Genomic DNA, 16344 nt, shown 5'->3' on the forward strand with positions numbered 1-16344 from the left:
TCCTCCAAAAATATCCAACTGCATACCTTTCGATGCGTGATGCAAAATCTTAAGCGTGTTATCACTTGTACCAACCCAATGACCCTAATTTTTTAAATGCTGTCCCGACACAGCCCTATTAAATTGGCCTACATGTTTTTTTAAATGGGTGACAAACTTCTACCCATTTGTCCAATAAAAAATGATTCACAGTATCCGTATTATAACTGAATGTATGGTGGATGAATTATATTTATCCCCCCCTGACAACTTGCCGGATTGTTGAGCCTATGTTTCAAATTATACCTTAGTTGCCCACCGTATGGAAAACTACCTTACATCTTTTTGGGAAGGAGTGGACCAACTTTATGGGGATTGGTCTCCTACATTGCAACACTGGGTTCTTTTTTCTATCATCTGTCTGTGGTGGTTTCATTGCCCTATGTTTCCTGTACAAACCGGAAACCAGGACACCGCAACCTGCTTCAAAATGTTTAACTCTTTATTAACCTTTTTCCTAATTGAAGCAACTAAACAGTCATTCACACAGTATGAGAGTGATTAGAATAATTGCATACTGTGGCGTCAGGCTGTGTTGGCTGCAGAGAAAATTGAGAAGCCAAGGCTCTCATCACTTCTGATAATAAGCAAATCCAGAAAACTCAATTTCTGTCCACTTCAACTTCCAATGAGTACTTAATCTGCTTATTGAATAAATTAAGAACAGATGCAACCTTGTCATAAGTGCTCTTCAAAATCATAAATACATGATCAACAAACTACGAGGGCAGTTCAATAAGTAATGCAACACATTTTTTTTCTGAAACAGGGGTTGTTTTATTCAGCATTGAAATACACCAGGTTATTCCCCAATCTTTTAGCTACACAACACTATTTTTCAACGTAATCTCCATTCAATGCTACGGCCTTACGCCACCTTGAAATGACGGCCTGTATGCCTGCACGGTACCATTCCACTGGTCGGTTAGACAACGAGGGACCCAGCGGGAACAAACCTTTGAATATCCCAACTGGTGAACAATTGTGACAGCACTACCAACAGAGATGTCAAGTTGAGTACTGAGTTGTTTGATAGTGATCCGTCGATCATCTCGAACGAGTGTGTTCGCACGCTCCGCCATTGCAGGAGTCACAGCTGTGCATGGCCGGCCCACACGCGGGAGATCAGACAGTCTTGCTTGACCTTGCGGCGATGATGACACACGCTTTGCCCACAGACTCACCGTGCTTTTGTCCACTGCCAGATCACCGTAGACATTCTGCAAGCGCCTATGAATATCTGAGATGCCCTGGTTTTCCGCCAAAAGAAACTCGATCACTGTCCGTTGGTTGCAACGCACATCCGTTACAGACGCCATTTTAACAGCTCCGAACAGCGCTGCCACTTGTCCGAAGTCAATGAAACTATACGAGACGAAGCGGGAATGTTTGAAAATATTCCACATGAAATTTCCGGTTTTTTCAACCAAAATTGGCCGAGAGAAAAAATGTGTTGCATTACTTATTGAACTGCCTTCGTATACAAAAAAAAAAAAAAAAATATATCAATGTCATCAGAGAGATCCTGATTCAATTTAAAAATTCTACTCTCCAAATTATCAAAACAAGTGTCAGCCAACAAGCCTGAGAGGCAGTTGTCCTTAGCAAGTCCATCTGGCTGTTGGTAGACTTTATTATCAAAACCGAAGTAATTATATGATAGACTGAACTGGAGGAGATCAAGAAACTCCATCAGCTCCCCACTGCTCATAGTAGCATTATGCAAAATGTTATTTTCGATAAGGGAAAGGGTTTCCTCAATTTGGATATTGGTGTACAAATTCATAATATCAGAAGACGCAACTACCATATCATCTGACATTTTAAGTTTCTGGTATTCAGCAGCAAAAACTGCAAAATTTAGTACACTATAATTACTGGGGAACTTACACACTCCTTTCAGTTTCCAAAAAAAGAAACTTAGTCACGAAGCATAAGTGGAGAATCTCTACCATTAATTATAACACACACACACTTTTTTCAGCTTTATTTAATATCATCCGTATGTTAAGAACAGGCAAATTTGGATTCATGCATATCAGACTCTGTTTTTCCCTTGGTTTCATCAAGAACTGTAAACCATCAATTTTCTTTTAAAGCTCCATTCACAAACTTTATTGGATCCTTATTAATTTGTCATATACCATTATTTGCAAAAAAAAATCCAAAACCTTTTCCCTGTACATTACCTCTGATAAGATGACTAATGTATTTCCTTTATTGGCTTTTATTATTAAAGCATTCTCTCCACTTTACAATTGATGCCTGCCAAAACCGGTTTCTCACTATGCCTAGCCCTACTACCCTTAGCAATGAGATGCTACTTAGCTAACAGTTCCAGTGTTTTGACAGTAACTAATGTCTCCACAAGACAATCCAACTTGTTGTATGTGCATGCTGTCATAAGTTCAGTGATCAACTTTGCTACATTTACTCTCAGATATAGGTAGCCGAAGTGAATAACCCGGCCCCTTGTTAAGAATGAGTATTTCCTCATCCGTAAACTGGATATTAGTTACATTAACAACCCTTTCAACAGAAGTAGGTGACTCAGGAACAGCGCTATTCACAGTGTACCCGAACATAATTGTCTAAGCTTATCATTCAGTATGCTTCGTATATCACTCCACTTTACACTAACATAGGCGTCAACTTTTTTGCTAAAGAACTGGAATTGTAAATTTCTAATACATGCTACCAATCTCAAATGCAAATAAATAAGGTCTTTGTCTTCTGCACCATGGGCTATCCTAATCTCACTCTCTGATGACACTGTTTTTTTATAACAGATTTGCTGATGTTTTCATGATTTTGAAAGGCACACATGACAAGGTTATATCTATTTTTAATTTATTCAATAAGCAGATTAAGTAATTGTTGGAAGTTGAAGTGGAGAGGAAATTGAGTTTTCTGGATTAGCTTATGAGAAGTGACGAGTGCCTTAACTACTCAATTTTTTGGAAGCCAACACAGTCTGATGCCATAATACGCAATTATTGTAATCACCCCATTAGACAAAAGGTAGACTACTTTCATACTATGGTGGAGCGACTGTTTAGATTGCCTCAATTAGGACGAGGTTAATAAAGAGTTAAACATTTTGAAGCAGGTTGTGGTGGCTAATGGCTATAAGTAACTGCCGGTTTCTGGTTTGTACAGGAAGCATAGGCAGATGAAACCACCATGGATAGATGATACAAAAAAGTACCTAATATTACAATATAGGGGACCAATCTCTGAAAAGTTGACCCACTCCTTCTAAAAAGATTTATGGTAGGATTCCGTGTGAGTGGGCAACTAAGGTATAAGTTGAAACATAGGCTCAGCAATCTGGCAAGCTGCCACAGGGTAGTAAATATAATTCATCAGCAGTATATTCAGTTGCAGTGCGGATCCTGTGAATCATTTTACATTGGACAAATTGGTAGAAGTTTTGTCACCCATTTTAAAGAAAATGTAGGTCCTTTTAACAGGACTGCATTTGGACAGTATTTAAAAAATGAAGGTCATCGGGTTGGTACTATTGAAAATACACTTACGGTTCTGCATCATGCATCGAAAGTTGTGCAGTTGGATGTTTTGGAGGAACTTGAGATTTTTAAGAGCAAAATAAGGGAGCCAGATAAAGTGTTGAACAAACATGTCTATTTTTGATTTAGTCAGTTCTTTGTTCCAAAATGATGTATAGTTTATACTGTGTTTCCCTACCATCAACCCCACTGTTATTTTCGCCAACCCCTGGACCACGATCTCCTGTATGCCCGGCTTTGCATCTGGCTTTGTAAAGTTTGTTATGAGAAAGTTTTTGTGCTTGTAACAGGTCGGAAGTGATGATTTTTAATCTCCTATTGTTTTGATTTCTTTTAACACCAATGTTGTTGTTCACATGTAATGATTTTTACATGCCAACATGGTACACAACTGTGTAATACACGCTGTATGTTGTGCTGCTGTGTTTTACTGTACAGTGATTTTAAGTATTTGACAGTTTTTGGAAAAGGGTTTAAGAGGTGTTAATTTTACTGTTGAATTGTATGGTTATTATAATTGTTATATTCCTGACGGTTGGCGAAATTTTAATAAATTAAACAATTTTCCTATATCCTGATAGGGTGGCCCCGTCTCGAGGTTTCCATACGGCAACAGAAGCAGTGAACTGCCAGTTATCTGTATGCGCTGAAACTGTTTGTTGCACATTTTTGACATGCCTTTCACATCTTTGGAAACAGCATTTTTGGCTATGTTACACAGCATTTTTGACTGTGTGAAACAATATGTTCTGTATTTTTAGGAAGTGCTTAAAAATTTAGTAATACCTGTATCATACGTGAGTGTAGCTTTGGTTTTCTGCCCTTTAGGATGAATCGAAAAAAAGGGGTCTCAGCCCAAAAGTAGTCATGAAGTGAATAAAAAAAAAAAAGTAAAATTTCCAACTTTGGACTGGTTTTTTGTTGTACTGATCAACAGAAGTCAGTGATCCAGCATGCTGGAAATTCATGATGGGTACTGTTGTTTGAAAAGAAGCCCTGTGATATTTTCCTTAACTTTTTTGTCATATGCAAATACAGCAAGTGGGTACCACCACAGAGACAAGAGACAAAGACACGGTTAACCAGAGCAGGCGACATGGAAACAAAGACGCTCCTGGTGCTGTTGTTTTCAATACAACTTTCTTTCATGGTAAAAGTCACGACATTAGGAGTTGGTGGTTGAAGTTTACCACTGGACAGTGACATTCTGTCAGTCGCTTTCGATCAGCCATGGGGAAAAGAGAAAGGAAAAGTTACACACTAGATCAGGAAGTAAAATTCATATGAGAGGTGGATGCTAATCCAAACATCACAAAACCCAAAACTGCTTCAGATTTAGGAATTGCCTACACCACACAATGTACAGTTATCAGCAAAAGAAACAGTATTTTGAACAGGTTTTTAAGACTGGGTGCAAAATCAACAAAACACCGTTATCAGCAAGATGGGAGATCTGTAGATTAGGAAAATGTAATTTTTACATGGTTCAAGCAGCTCTTCCGATCAATGGTGACATGCTCAAAGCAAAGTCGACAGGTTTAGCTACAGGTATGAACCTCACTGCTGATTTCAAGGCTTCATCAGGATGGTTACAAGGATCATCAAGTTATCACAGGGAGAACAATTTATGGCGAATCAAAAGCTGTGGACAACGTCACAGTACAACACTAGTGCCGATATTTTAAGAGATTAACAACCTCAAAACACCTGTAACTGTGACAAAAACAGTCTATTCTACAGTCTGCTTCCTAGTAAAACATTAGCTGAAAAGGGAGACTCATGCCTTGTGGGGAAGAAAAGTAAAATTCATGTGACTGTTGTTCTTGCCACAAATGAAGATGGATCTGATGAACTTTCCCTACTTGTGACAGAAAAATCTAAGAATCCAAAGTGTTTCAAAGGTGCAAAGATGAAACCTACAGAATAGAAATCCAACAATAATTCAGGGATGACTATGATCTTAACTGAACAATGGTTAAAAACTTAACATAAAAAGAGAGAGAGAGAGAGAGAGAGAGAGAGAGAGAGAGAGAGAGAGAGAGAGTATCCTTCTTATGGATTGAGGTGCAGCACATCCACCCAAGTACTTCTGGAAAATGTTTGTGGAATTTTTCCACTAAACTGTACTAGTAGTCTAATTAGTCTAATGTAGTCTAATTAAGTCGGGTGATGCTGAGGGAATTAGATTAGGAAATGAGGCACTTAAAGTAGTAAAGGAGTTTTGCTATTTGGGGAGCAAAATAACTGATGATGGTCGCAGTAGAGAGGATATAAAATGTAGACTGGCGATGGCAAGGAAAGCGTTTCTGAAGAAGAGAAATTTGTTAACATCCAGTATTGATTTAAGTGTCAGGAAGTCATTTCTGAAAGTATTCGTATGGAGTGTAGCCATGTATGGAAGTGAAACGTGGACGATAAGTAGTTTAGACAAGAAGAGAATAGAAGCTTTCGAAATGTGGCGCTACAGAAGAATGCTGATGATTAGATGGGTAGATCACATAACTAATGAGGAAGTATTGAATAGGATTGGGGAGAAGAGAAGTTTGTGGCACAACTTGACCAGAAGAAACGATCGGTTGGTAGGACATGTTCTGAGGCATCAAGGGATCACCAATTTAGTACTGGTGGGCAGCGTGGAGGGTAAAAATCGTAGAGGGAGACCAAGAGATGAAAACACTAAGCAGATTCAGAAGGATGTAGGTTGCAGTAGGTACTGGGAGATGATGAAGCTTGCACAGGATAGAGTAGCATGGAGAGCTGCATCAAACCAGTCTCAGGAGTGAAGACCACAACAACAACAGCAAAGAACTTACTTGAAAGGGCAGCTGAACAGAATGGACAGAGTCTTGAAAGGAGGATATCAGATGAATGTCAACAAATGCGAAACAAGGATAATGGAATGTAGTCTAATTAAATTAGATGAATCTGAGAGAATTAAATTATGAAATAAGACACTTAAAGTAGGTTAGTTTTAGTATTTGAGCATCAAAGTAACTGATGACAGCCAATGTAGAGAGCATATAAAATTTAGATGCAGTGGCAAAGAAAGTGTTTCTGAAGAAGAGGAACTGCTAACTTCGAATACAGATTTGAGTGTTAGGAAGTCTTTTCTGAAAGTATTTGAATGGAGTGTCACACTCCATAGAAGTGAAACATGAATTATAAACTGGTTTAGACAAGAAGAGAAAAGCTTTTGAAATGTGCAGCTAAAGAAGAAAGCTGAAGATCAGATAGGTAGATAGTGCAAGTAATGAAGTGGTACTGAACAGAATAGGAGGGAAAAGAAATTTTGTGACACAAACTGACTAGAAGAAGGAACTGATTGATAAGACACTTTCTGAAGCATAAACGGATCACCAACTTAGTATTGGAGGGAAGTGTTGCGGGTAAAAATCTTAGGACGATACCAATAGACGAATACACTAAGCAGATCCAGAAGAAAGTAAGCTGCATTTATTTGGTACTGAAGAGACTTGCACAGGTTATAATAGCATGGAGAGCTGCACCAAACCAGTCTTTGGACCTAATACCAGCACAACAACAAAGCATGCTTACTCCTGTGGGTGAAGTTTCAGCCATGTACAGTAAGAGTATTTATTAAATTTTCGTGATTGGGGTTCATGGTCGTATAAAATTTGTTTAAAGACATGACCATCGCTTTCAAGTTTTAAAAAATATTTTTCCATAAAATAAATATTGCAATTTTGGATGTTTATCCACTTTAAAGTGGAGCACAGCTGATTTTTGTACTTCAGCACATGTCAAAATAGAATTAGCACTTTTTTTTTTACATGTAACTATGAAATTATGCTCCGACTGAACAGTTTACCATCACTCAGAAAGAACTATCTGCTTCTCACCAACATTCACATTTTAAACTGTTGCTATAAATACAGATAAATTAAAAAAAAATAAAACACACACAGATAGTGGCATTTTCTCACAACCGAGCTGCTTTCAGTACACACACAAGCCGTTAGTGGCTCACTGAAAGTCACTAACTTTTTCCTTGTGTGTTACATAATCATATCTACTTTACATTCATTCTGTAATCAGTGGTATTTGACCTATGTTAAATTTCTTCATAGTCCTGCAAGCCACCATATTGTGCAAATTTAGAACAAAAACCACTTCCTTATCAAATACTCTACAACTTTCAGCTACAGAAGAAAGATGAATATGCTAGTAAGGACATACCTCCACAAGTTCATCGCGCTCATCAGGTGCATCCCCTACAGACGACCCAGATCCGAGAGGGCCCTTTTCCATTTCGGGGCAGGAGTTTGCACGGCGTACTTGTACTTCCCCGTCGGCAGTTAATGCACTCATGCCCCCAACACTGTCAACAATTCCATCAGACACTACTGACTGACTGTAGAAACGGTGGCGATGGTGCCTCTGTTGCTGGATGCGTCGCACCATTTCCAGCATTGATCGACTGCTCGGCATGTGCAGTCCACCCGCTGCACACTCTGCTCCTCCTTCTTGCCCACACTCTTCATACTCTCCAACATGTCCGCCAGATGAAACCACATCTTCCAAAACACTGTCACATTCTCGCTCCTGTGCAATAAATATTGGTAGAATCATTACACAGCCATGTTCTAATTACTTTAGAGTATATTAAGATTAAGCTTTCCTAAACCGAAAGATGGTTTGAACATCACAGTAATTATTAGGCATGGGCCTACTGAAGGTGGTATGTACTTATATTCATCTGTTCACTGAACTGACTGACCCAGCTAGTTATCGGAGAAGCTAAGGTTTAACATCAATTCACAATCATTGGTATATCTACATAAATATTTTTGAGTACATTAAAAAATGATATAGGCATCCAATTATACTGTTGTCATGCTCCACAACCGAACTCTCAAGAATCTTACATGGACACCATACACTGGTATACAACTAAAGAACAGGTAATGAGGTATTTTATTCCAATCAGAATGATTTTTCATTTCTGCAGACTTATCAAACTAACATTTGTGTGTTCTTTAAAATACTGATTCATGAATCGAGTTAAAAAAGGATGGTGGACATCAAATTCTTTTTATAGTCTTACGTTCTTTGGGGGATGAAAGACATTACAGATTAGCCTGAAGTTCAAGGTCAGCCTAAAGTTTTTCAGTTCTGGGAAAAACACTTCTGTTATTCAGGTGTAAATTTTTTTGGTCTTCTTTTCAAGTTATGTAACTTCACCATCTTCCCCACGATGCAGACACCAGTTTCGCACAATGTATCCATTGTGAATAGGAGTGAAAACATTTGAGAATAATAAAAATTATGTTTTGCAGTTAGTCTAAGGCTTTTTGGATGTATGCTTTTATTCAAATAAATTTTTGTCAGCTTATTTTCACAAACCTCCTCGTGCACCAGTGAGTAAAGGAACTTCTGTCTGTCGCACAAACCCTCAACCACCACTTTTTTTTAAAGAAAGAGAGAGAGAGAGAGAGAGAGAGAGAGAGAGAGAGAGAGAGTCAAATGCTTCCCAGCACAAAGATTTTCAATAATGACCACTATGATGACAAGTTCTTCAATAATGACAGCCATGGGTGTCTATAGAAGTTGATTGGAGGGGGGGGGAGGTGGGGGGCGGGCAACGAGACAAATTCTAAATTCCGCAATCAATCTCATTAATCTACAAATTTTTTAGTTATAAAAATACATCTGTCATTTTGTAAGCAAACCTAACCACCACCATGAAACAAAGTGACAGGTCCAATAAGATGAAATAAGTAAAAATTAATTTCTTCTCAGAAACTGTGGTAATCTTACACGACTTTAAGACTTTGAAGCCCAGGCACTTGGAAGAATATTGGGCCTAGGAAAACCAACTACTGATGCTGATATTTGAAGCACATATGCAATTTATGTATTTACAAGAATAACACATACTAAAAAAGGGACAAACTTCAAGATTTATTTTTTATTTTTTAATATATCACAAAATTTTTAAATTTTAATTAATTAAAATGAAAAATAAATTAATAAAAATAAATAAATGAATAAATAAATAATATTTAATGAAAATTTTAATTAAAAGAAAAAGTGCGAATGAGTTATTGAGCAATTTCTCCCCTTTGAGCTTCCAAAATTTCTTGCTCGCTCAACAAACATGACTTATCTGAGGCAGAGTTATAGGAAACTGTGAAACCAATCACGTACACACATGAAATTATGCCAATACGGTCATACTGGCCTAGTCATTCAAGACAGCAGCTGTTACATCCACTAAAGTTTCTTTTAGAATCTGTTTATGAGAAAACAAAAAATTATTGTAACTGTACTGGGCGACTATTTGAGTTATGACTGACTCAAAGCTGTATGGAACAGTACTGGGCAACCAAGCACGAAAATTAAATGCACACCAACAATATCCGGAATGTGTAAAATTTTTGAACAATTGTGAAATTTAATTTTTTCTAAGTTTAGTGATTTTAGCAAACTTGCTACAGTCTCAGTATTAATAATCTACATTCACAGTGTCAATAATCTCTTCAAATTTTTACATTGCTTAAAAGTGAAGCAGAAATAACAAATAAGGTTTATCAGCGAACAACTTTAAGCAGTACGGTAAAGCAGTAAAGTGTCTCAAAAACAGATACAAAACCATGTTAAATTGCCTATCATGTTTTTCCTCACAATGTGTTTGAAGCATTATGTATAAACACGTGTAATTCTGACGTTGCTTGTACCTGTACGATATGTCAAATGCTGCTTGTTGCTTCAATTGCAGCAGCTGACAATAGTTGTCAATTGCTACTCCATTGTCAGCATCCAATAACAGCATTCTTATTAAAAAAATTCGCATTGAATCAGATCAAATCTACAAGTTTGGTGCCCGATTTTTCAAATCTTTTTCTAACCTATTAAGACATAAGAGAAGGAACACTAATTCAGTACTGAGTTTATCTTTTGTCCATAGGTGATGAGGTGTTTCTGTTCTATACAGGTAGTATCATGCTTTCATCCTGTTGAGTTTCAAGCAAAAGAGACCAGAAGGAGGAGGACTGCATCCAATCTTCGAAGTGCTTTCTTGTTACAGAAGTCTCTCAAGAGGGGTGTACTCAGTCATATTATTGTTTGAAAAGCTTACCACTGATGAAGCAATGTATTTATTTTGCGGCCGAGTGAGTTTTTGTGTGTATATACAGTATGAAAATGAACAAATTTAATTTGTTGTCTGCGTTGTCAGTGATCTGTTAAATAAATGCGCACTGTTCATTTATTGCTAAATCTCACTTTAGTCATATATCTTACAGCTTTTTATCAGCCAGGAATTCATGCTCCAGGGTGAAATGGCATTCAAACAAAGTCAAAGCTTGTGTGATGAAATGGAGAGAGAAGAGGGAAGTATATTCTTTGTTAACAAAGCATACAGTATCAATCGGATCAGGTACCAAAAAGAATGGCTCAGTTATACTGAAGCCACATCTAACTTTAGATTATGATGTTAACAAGGCTTGCAGTACAGTGCGTTTCAGCACAGAATTGTCAAGTGATGATGGAAGTTTTACTGCCATCTACTGCTAATGGGAGTGTCAAATGCATTTTGGTTGTACAAACCAGTGCTACTTGAAAGTATAACAGTGACTGACTTCATCACCTCACTTGCGTCTGAGCTCCTTGAGGATGATGTGTATCAAGTTATCAATACCACAGTACAAAGTGAAACGCTACGTAGTTGACACAGACATTTATGCAGCACCCACAAGAAAGAAGTATGCTGCCTGGGTTTCTCATACATGTATTGTCAGATGGAACAAAAACGGAAAAAGCTTTTCACAAAGAGAGATACTACCTGCGTAAGCTTTGCTTTGTGCATGGCGCCTTGTTTCAAGATCTATTACACAAAAGAACGTAATGAGTCTGTATAAAAACTATAATGAGCCACATAATGAGTGTGTAGAAAACCATACTAGTATTTACAAATATATGTTATGTATTTTTCCAAATCTACAACTTATTCAAATTTCCAAAAACATGTTGTGGACTATGTGCTTATCCATAAACAATTATTTTAGCAAAATGTAAAAGCACATGAAAGTGGTGATAAAATGGAGCCTGACTTGTCAAAATATGTTACCTAATGACAAAGTAACACTTATTTGAACACTGCTAATTTTGTAGACAGAGTAGGTGCAGACTGAGTAAGTTAAAAGTGAGCACTGGTCTGAGACTTTGTAGAGTACAGACTTCTAATAATAATAATAATAATAATAATAATAATGTGCTGTAAGTTCTGTAAATCACAGTAAACCACTGAGCTAAAGAGAAAAGACCCTTGAAGTAACTTATTTGAACATATTTTAATACACTGAAGACCAAATATTTGATTATTTTAATGAAACCGATTAACTATATAGTCAAGACAAATTTTATTAATAATACTGAACACTAACGGCTGCATTTTGGAGAGATTCATCATATATGAATATACAAGTTATGAAAGCTAGAAATAGTTGTTTTTTGTTTTAAGTATGTGTGTGTGTGTGTGTGTGTGTGTGTGTGTGTGTGTGTGTGTGTGTGTTATTGTTATTGTTTCTATCAACGTACCAACGCTTCCGTTTGGTAAGTTACAGAATCTTTGTTTTTAGATACATTTTTCCCCACGTGGACTCATCATAAAATGAAGAAGTGCCCAGCTACATGTGGAACAATCCAAAGAACATTATCTAGTAAAACATGAAAACAAACAAGAATGAAATTTTATCTGTATGGCTCAGTGACAGGGGTACTTAAATCATAAATATCTTAGCAAGGCACAGGTACCAGAACTGATTGCTGAGCTAGCTGAAAGACTACTTCAGACTGGATAGATTTAAAAATGCCCTGTGGAGAGAATTGCATATTTTTAGAACACAAGAGAGAATCAAAGAATGATGGACCTCTCAGCTAAATAGAATTCCAGCAGGATGTATACCAAGAAAGGTTTTACCTTAAGGGAGAGGAGACGTTTGGACGGCCAACGGAACATTGGCAACAACTTCCTCTCTGACTAGAAAAAGAGGACTGCATATTTCATGGAAGAAGAAATATTTCATTGCATTTCAGTAATTCTTTTAATATTTAACACCACATCATCCTACTTGACCATTAAAGTTTCATAAATCCCAACTATGTAAAAACTTCAAGAAATTTTATACACTATTTGATCAAAAATATCCGGACACCCCCAAAAATGTATGTTTTTCATATTAGGTGCATTGGGCTGCCACCTACTGCCAGGTACTCCATATCAGCAACCTCAGTAGTCATTAGACATGATAGAGCAGAATGGGGTGCTCCGCAGAACTCACAGACATCAAACACGGTCAGGTGATTGAGTGTCACGTGTGTCTTACGTCCATACGCGAGATTTCCAAGCTCCTGAACATCCGTAGATCCAGTGTTTCCAATATGGTTGTGAAGTGGAAATGTGAAGGGACACATACAGCACAAAAGCATACAGGCCGACCTTGTCTGCTGACTAACAGAGACCGCCGACAGTTGAAGAGGGTCGTAATGCGTGATAGGCAGACATCTATCCAGACTAACACAGGAAGTCCAAACTGCATCAGGATCCAACTGCAAGTACTATGAAAGTTAGGTGGGAGGTGAGAAAGCTTTGATTTCATGGTCAAGAGGCTGCTCATAAGCCACACATCATGCCGGTAAATGCTAAACGATGCCTCGCTTGATGTAAGGAGCGTAAATATTGGACAATTGAACAGTGGAAAAATGTTGTGTGGAGTGACGAATCACAGTACACTATGTGGCGATCCGAAGGCAGGGTGGGGGTATGGCGAATGCCTGGTGAATGTCATCTGCCAGCGTGTGTAGTGCCTACAGTAAAATTCGGAGGCGTTGGTGTTATGGTGTGCTCGAGTTTTTCATGGAGGGGGCTTGCACCCCTTGTTGTTTTGAATAGCACTATAACAGCACAGGCCTACATTCCTGTTTTAAGCACCTACTTGCTTCCCACTGTTGAAGAGCAATTCAGGGATGGTGATTGCATCTTTCAACACAATCGAGCACCTGTTCATAATGTACGGCCTGTGGCACAGTGGTTACACAACAAGAACATCCCTGTACTGGACTGGCCTGCACAAAGTCCTGACCTGAATCCCATAGAACACCTTTGGGATGTTTTGGAATGCTGACTTTGTGCCAAGTGTCACCAACCGACATCAATACCTCCCCTCAGTGCAGCACTCAGTGAAGATTGGGCTGCCATTCCCCAACAAACCTTCCAGCACCTGATTGAACGTATGCCTGTGAGAGTGGGAGCTGTCATCAAGGCTAAGGGTGAGCCAACACCATATTGAATTTCAGCATTGCCAATGGAGGGTGCCACGAACTTTTAAGTCATTTTCAGCCAGGTGTTCAGATACTTTTGATCACATAGTGTATATTACAAACAATTTAGACACCTGAAGAGTAGATATATCTGAAGGTAAAGTATTCTGTAGTAAGCAACTTCAGTAAATCACAGTCTGAATTCACATAGCAGTCAGATGATAATTTGGTTTACATCAGCTTGAGCCAGGAACAGGATTTGTTAACCATTAGAGAGGGAGGCAAAGAAAGCAGAAACACTTTTCCAAAGCAAATCAGCTCATCAGAGAAAATATATATACTGATTTGAAACTTTCGTAACATACTTATCACACTGAACCTCATCACAAAACACTGCATCTTTGAGTAAAAGTTTTAGTACTACAATAATTAGTTTTCTGTCCTGGCTATATTTAATGTACCACAGAGTCAGTTAACAAAAAGCAAAATTGATACTCCTTTTTTATTTCATAAATATGAACAAAGTGATATTATCCAATAATGCTGGTTCTGCCATTGATAATTCGAAACATTTTTATTTTAAAACTGAGAATTTGTGTAACAGGTAAACTTGTGCAGCATAAATAAGCCTGATCCTGATGTTAAACACCACTGTGCGATGCCTTGGTCTGGGGATTGAACCACCTGGCACCAATGCAGAAAAACGATATCGGGGGAGGGGGGGTCATTGTGGTAACCATGAACGATGAAGTAAGATGACATATTCAGAATGGAAGAGAAATAGTTTAGGAAGCTGAAAAAGCGGAAAAGCTAGACAATATGTCTGAAGGGTAAAACTGGACACCACTACAGCTCCGGCTATGCTCCTCCTGAAGCTGACTAAGGAAGAAGGGCAGAACAAATGAAATTGCCACCGACCAATGGCAATGCCCAAGTACTATGACATGTTGTCTCTTCTGGGATGGGGCTGCTACTGGTGGAGAATTCCTGGCCAGCAGACACTCATAAATATCCCTCCAACTCAGACCCTCATTCTCAGATTTATTAAGTTGTTCTCAGATGCTCACTGATGTTCTCTGCACATGACTGTAATGGGTGTGTACATGATGCCAAGCACTGCCAGCACCATTTGCTGATTTTGAGGGAGATAGTGACTACTGCAGCAGCTGATTGAGTAGCTGGCCATGCCATCGATCACATCAACCACGGACTTCATCTCTGGTATCAGCAAGCAACCGCCTGTACTAGGAATTGTACGCAGACGTCTAGGTGCCTCATACTGCTGGGTCTCCCTTTGAATGACTACTTCCTGCTGGTGGCCAACGCTCTACTAGGGCACCTACTTGAGTCTGGGATTGGGGCAGCCCAGTCTCTGTCACTGTGCACTGGTTCCAAGGGCTTCCATTGACACAGATCGTCACCCTGGGGTAGATAAACACCTTCAACGTTAATCACAGTTGGTGCTACAGTTTGAAATCGTGCATCCCTGTGCTATATTGTACAGCCTGAGGCAGGCTAACAACTTGGATGGCAGTCATGTATTTGCAACAACATGTGGTCCCTGCTGCTCACTCCAGTACTTGATACAGCTTGCGCATGCTGATGCCTAGGCTTCTATATAGTAGTTAGTGTCACTTTCAATGTCACAGAGGGCTAACTGGGAAGAAAAATTGTGAATTCTATTTGAAATGCTTCAGTGACAGGACAGCAATGTGAATATCTTCAAGGAAGAACAGGCTCTGAAAAGAGGCCAGGCAGTCTAAGCAGAAAGAGAACAAACTCACAAGCAAATCAAATGAGATTGGTGGGTTGCTACTCCAGATGAAATTGAGAATATATGGAAAGGGCAAGATACTTGGTGGGGGGGAAAGCAGCATTATGTTTCTCCAGTGGTAAAGAATGTTACGATTTTGGGAAACATGAGGAATTAACAAACAAAGGTGCTTGTATGGGAGCAGAGAGTGTGAACAGGTGCTAGGAATGAAGAGATGTGGCAGTAAACAGGCCAGTGACTTGTTTACCTGATCCCGTGATAAAACCTGAGAAACAAATGAAGATACCAAGTGTAAGAAATAACTAGGTGGAAGCTCTTGCTATAGAATATTTTCTTAACAGAATTTGCTGAGAAGGAAGAGTTTGTAATCTTACTTTATCAGTTGTAAGTAATGGTTCAGTGGAGCCATGCATGTGTGTGGAAACAAGATATGGTGACTGAGTAACATGTAGCATGTAAGGATTAATTAAGCAGGACTTACATAGAAAACTACTTGGGAAAGTAGTAAGGATATCAAGCATAAGGAACAACCGAGTGGAACTACTTCCTCTTGAATGATTCGTTAAAAGAATTTGCTACAACTGAAGAGATTTGGTAATAATATTAGATAAATGTGTTATGCAGAATAAAATACATGCTACATTAGAGTAAGAGGAAGAGGAGCAAACATTCATTTTGTATTATTTTGTCAACTATGGAGTGTGTGTTCAGATATTTTGC

The 16344-nt window shown here is 38.5% G+C and overlaps 1 protein-coding gene across 2 annotated transcripts in view; it reads right to left on the reverse strand.

Moving 5' to 3' along the window:
• Positions 1-16344, reverse strand: part of LOC124614038 (hamartin) — a gene marked incomplete in the record, with an annotated part of 233167 nt that overhangs the window by 82912 nt on the left and 133911 nt on the right. For both annotated transcript variants that reach the window (XM_047142869.1, XM_047142868.1), the window contains 1 exon segment: positions 7767-8132. In XM_047142869.1, coding sequence (XP_046998825.1) covers positions 7767-8132 — 366 coding nt within the window.

This window comes from Schistocerca americana, chromosome 4 (genome assembly GCF_021461395.2).
Source record: "Schistocerca americana isolate TAMUIC-IGC-003095 chromosome 4, iqSchAmer2.1, whole genome shotgun sequence".
NCBI classification, from domain to species: domain Eukaryota; kingdom Metazoa; phylum Arthropoda; class Insecta; order Orthoptera; family Acrididae; genus Schistocerca; species Schistocerca americana.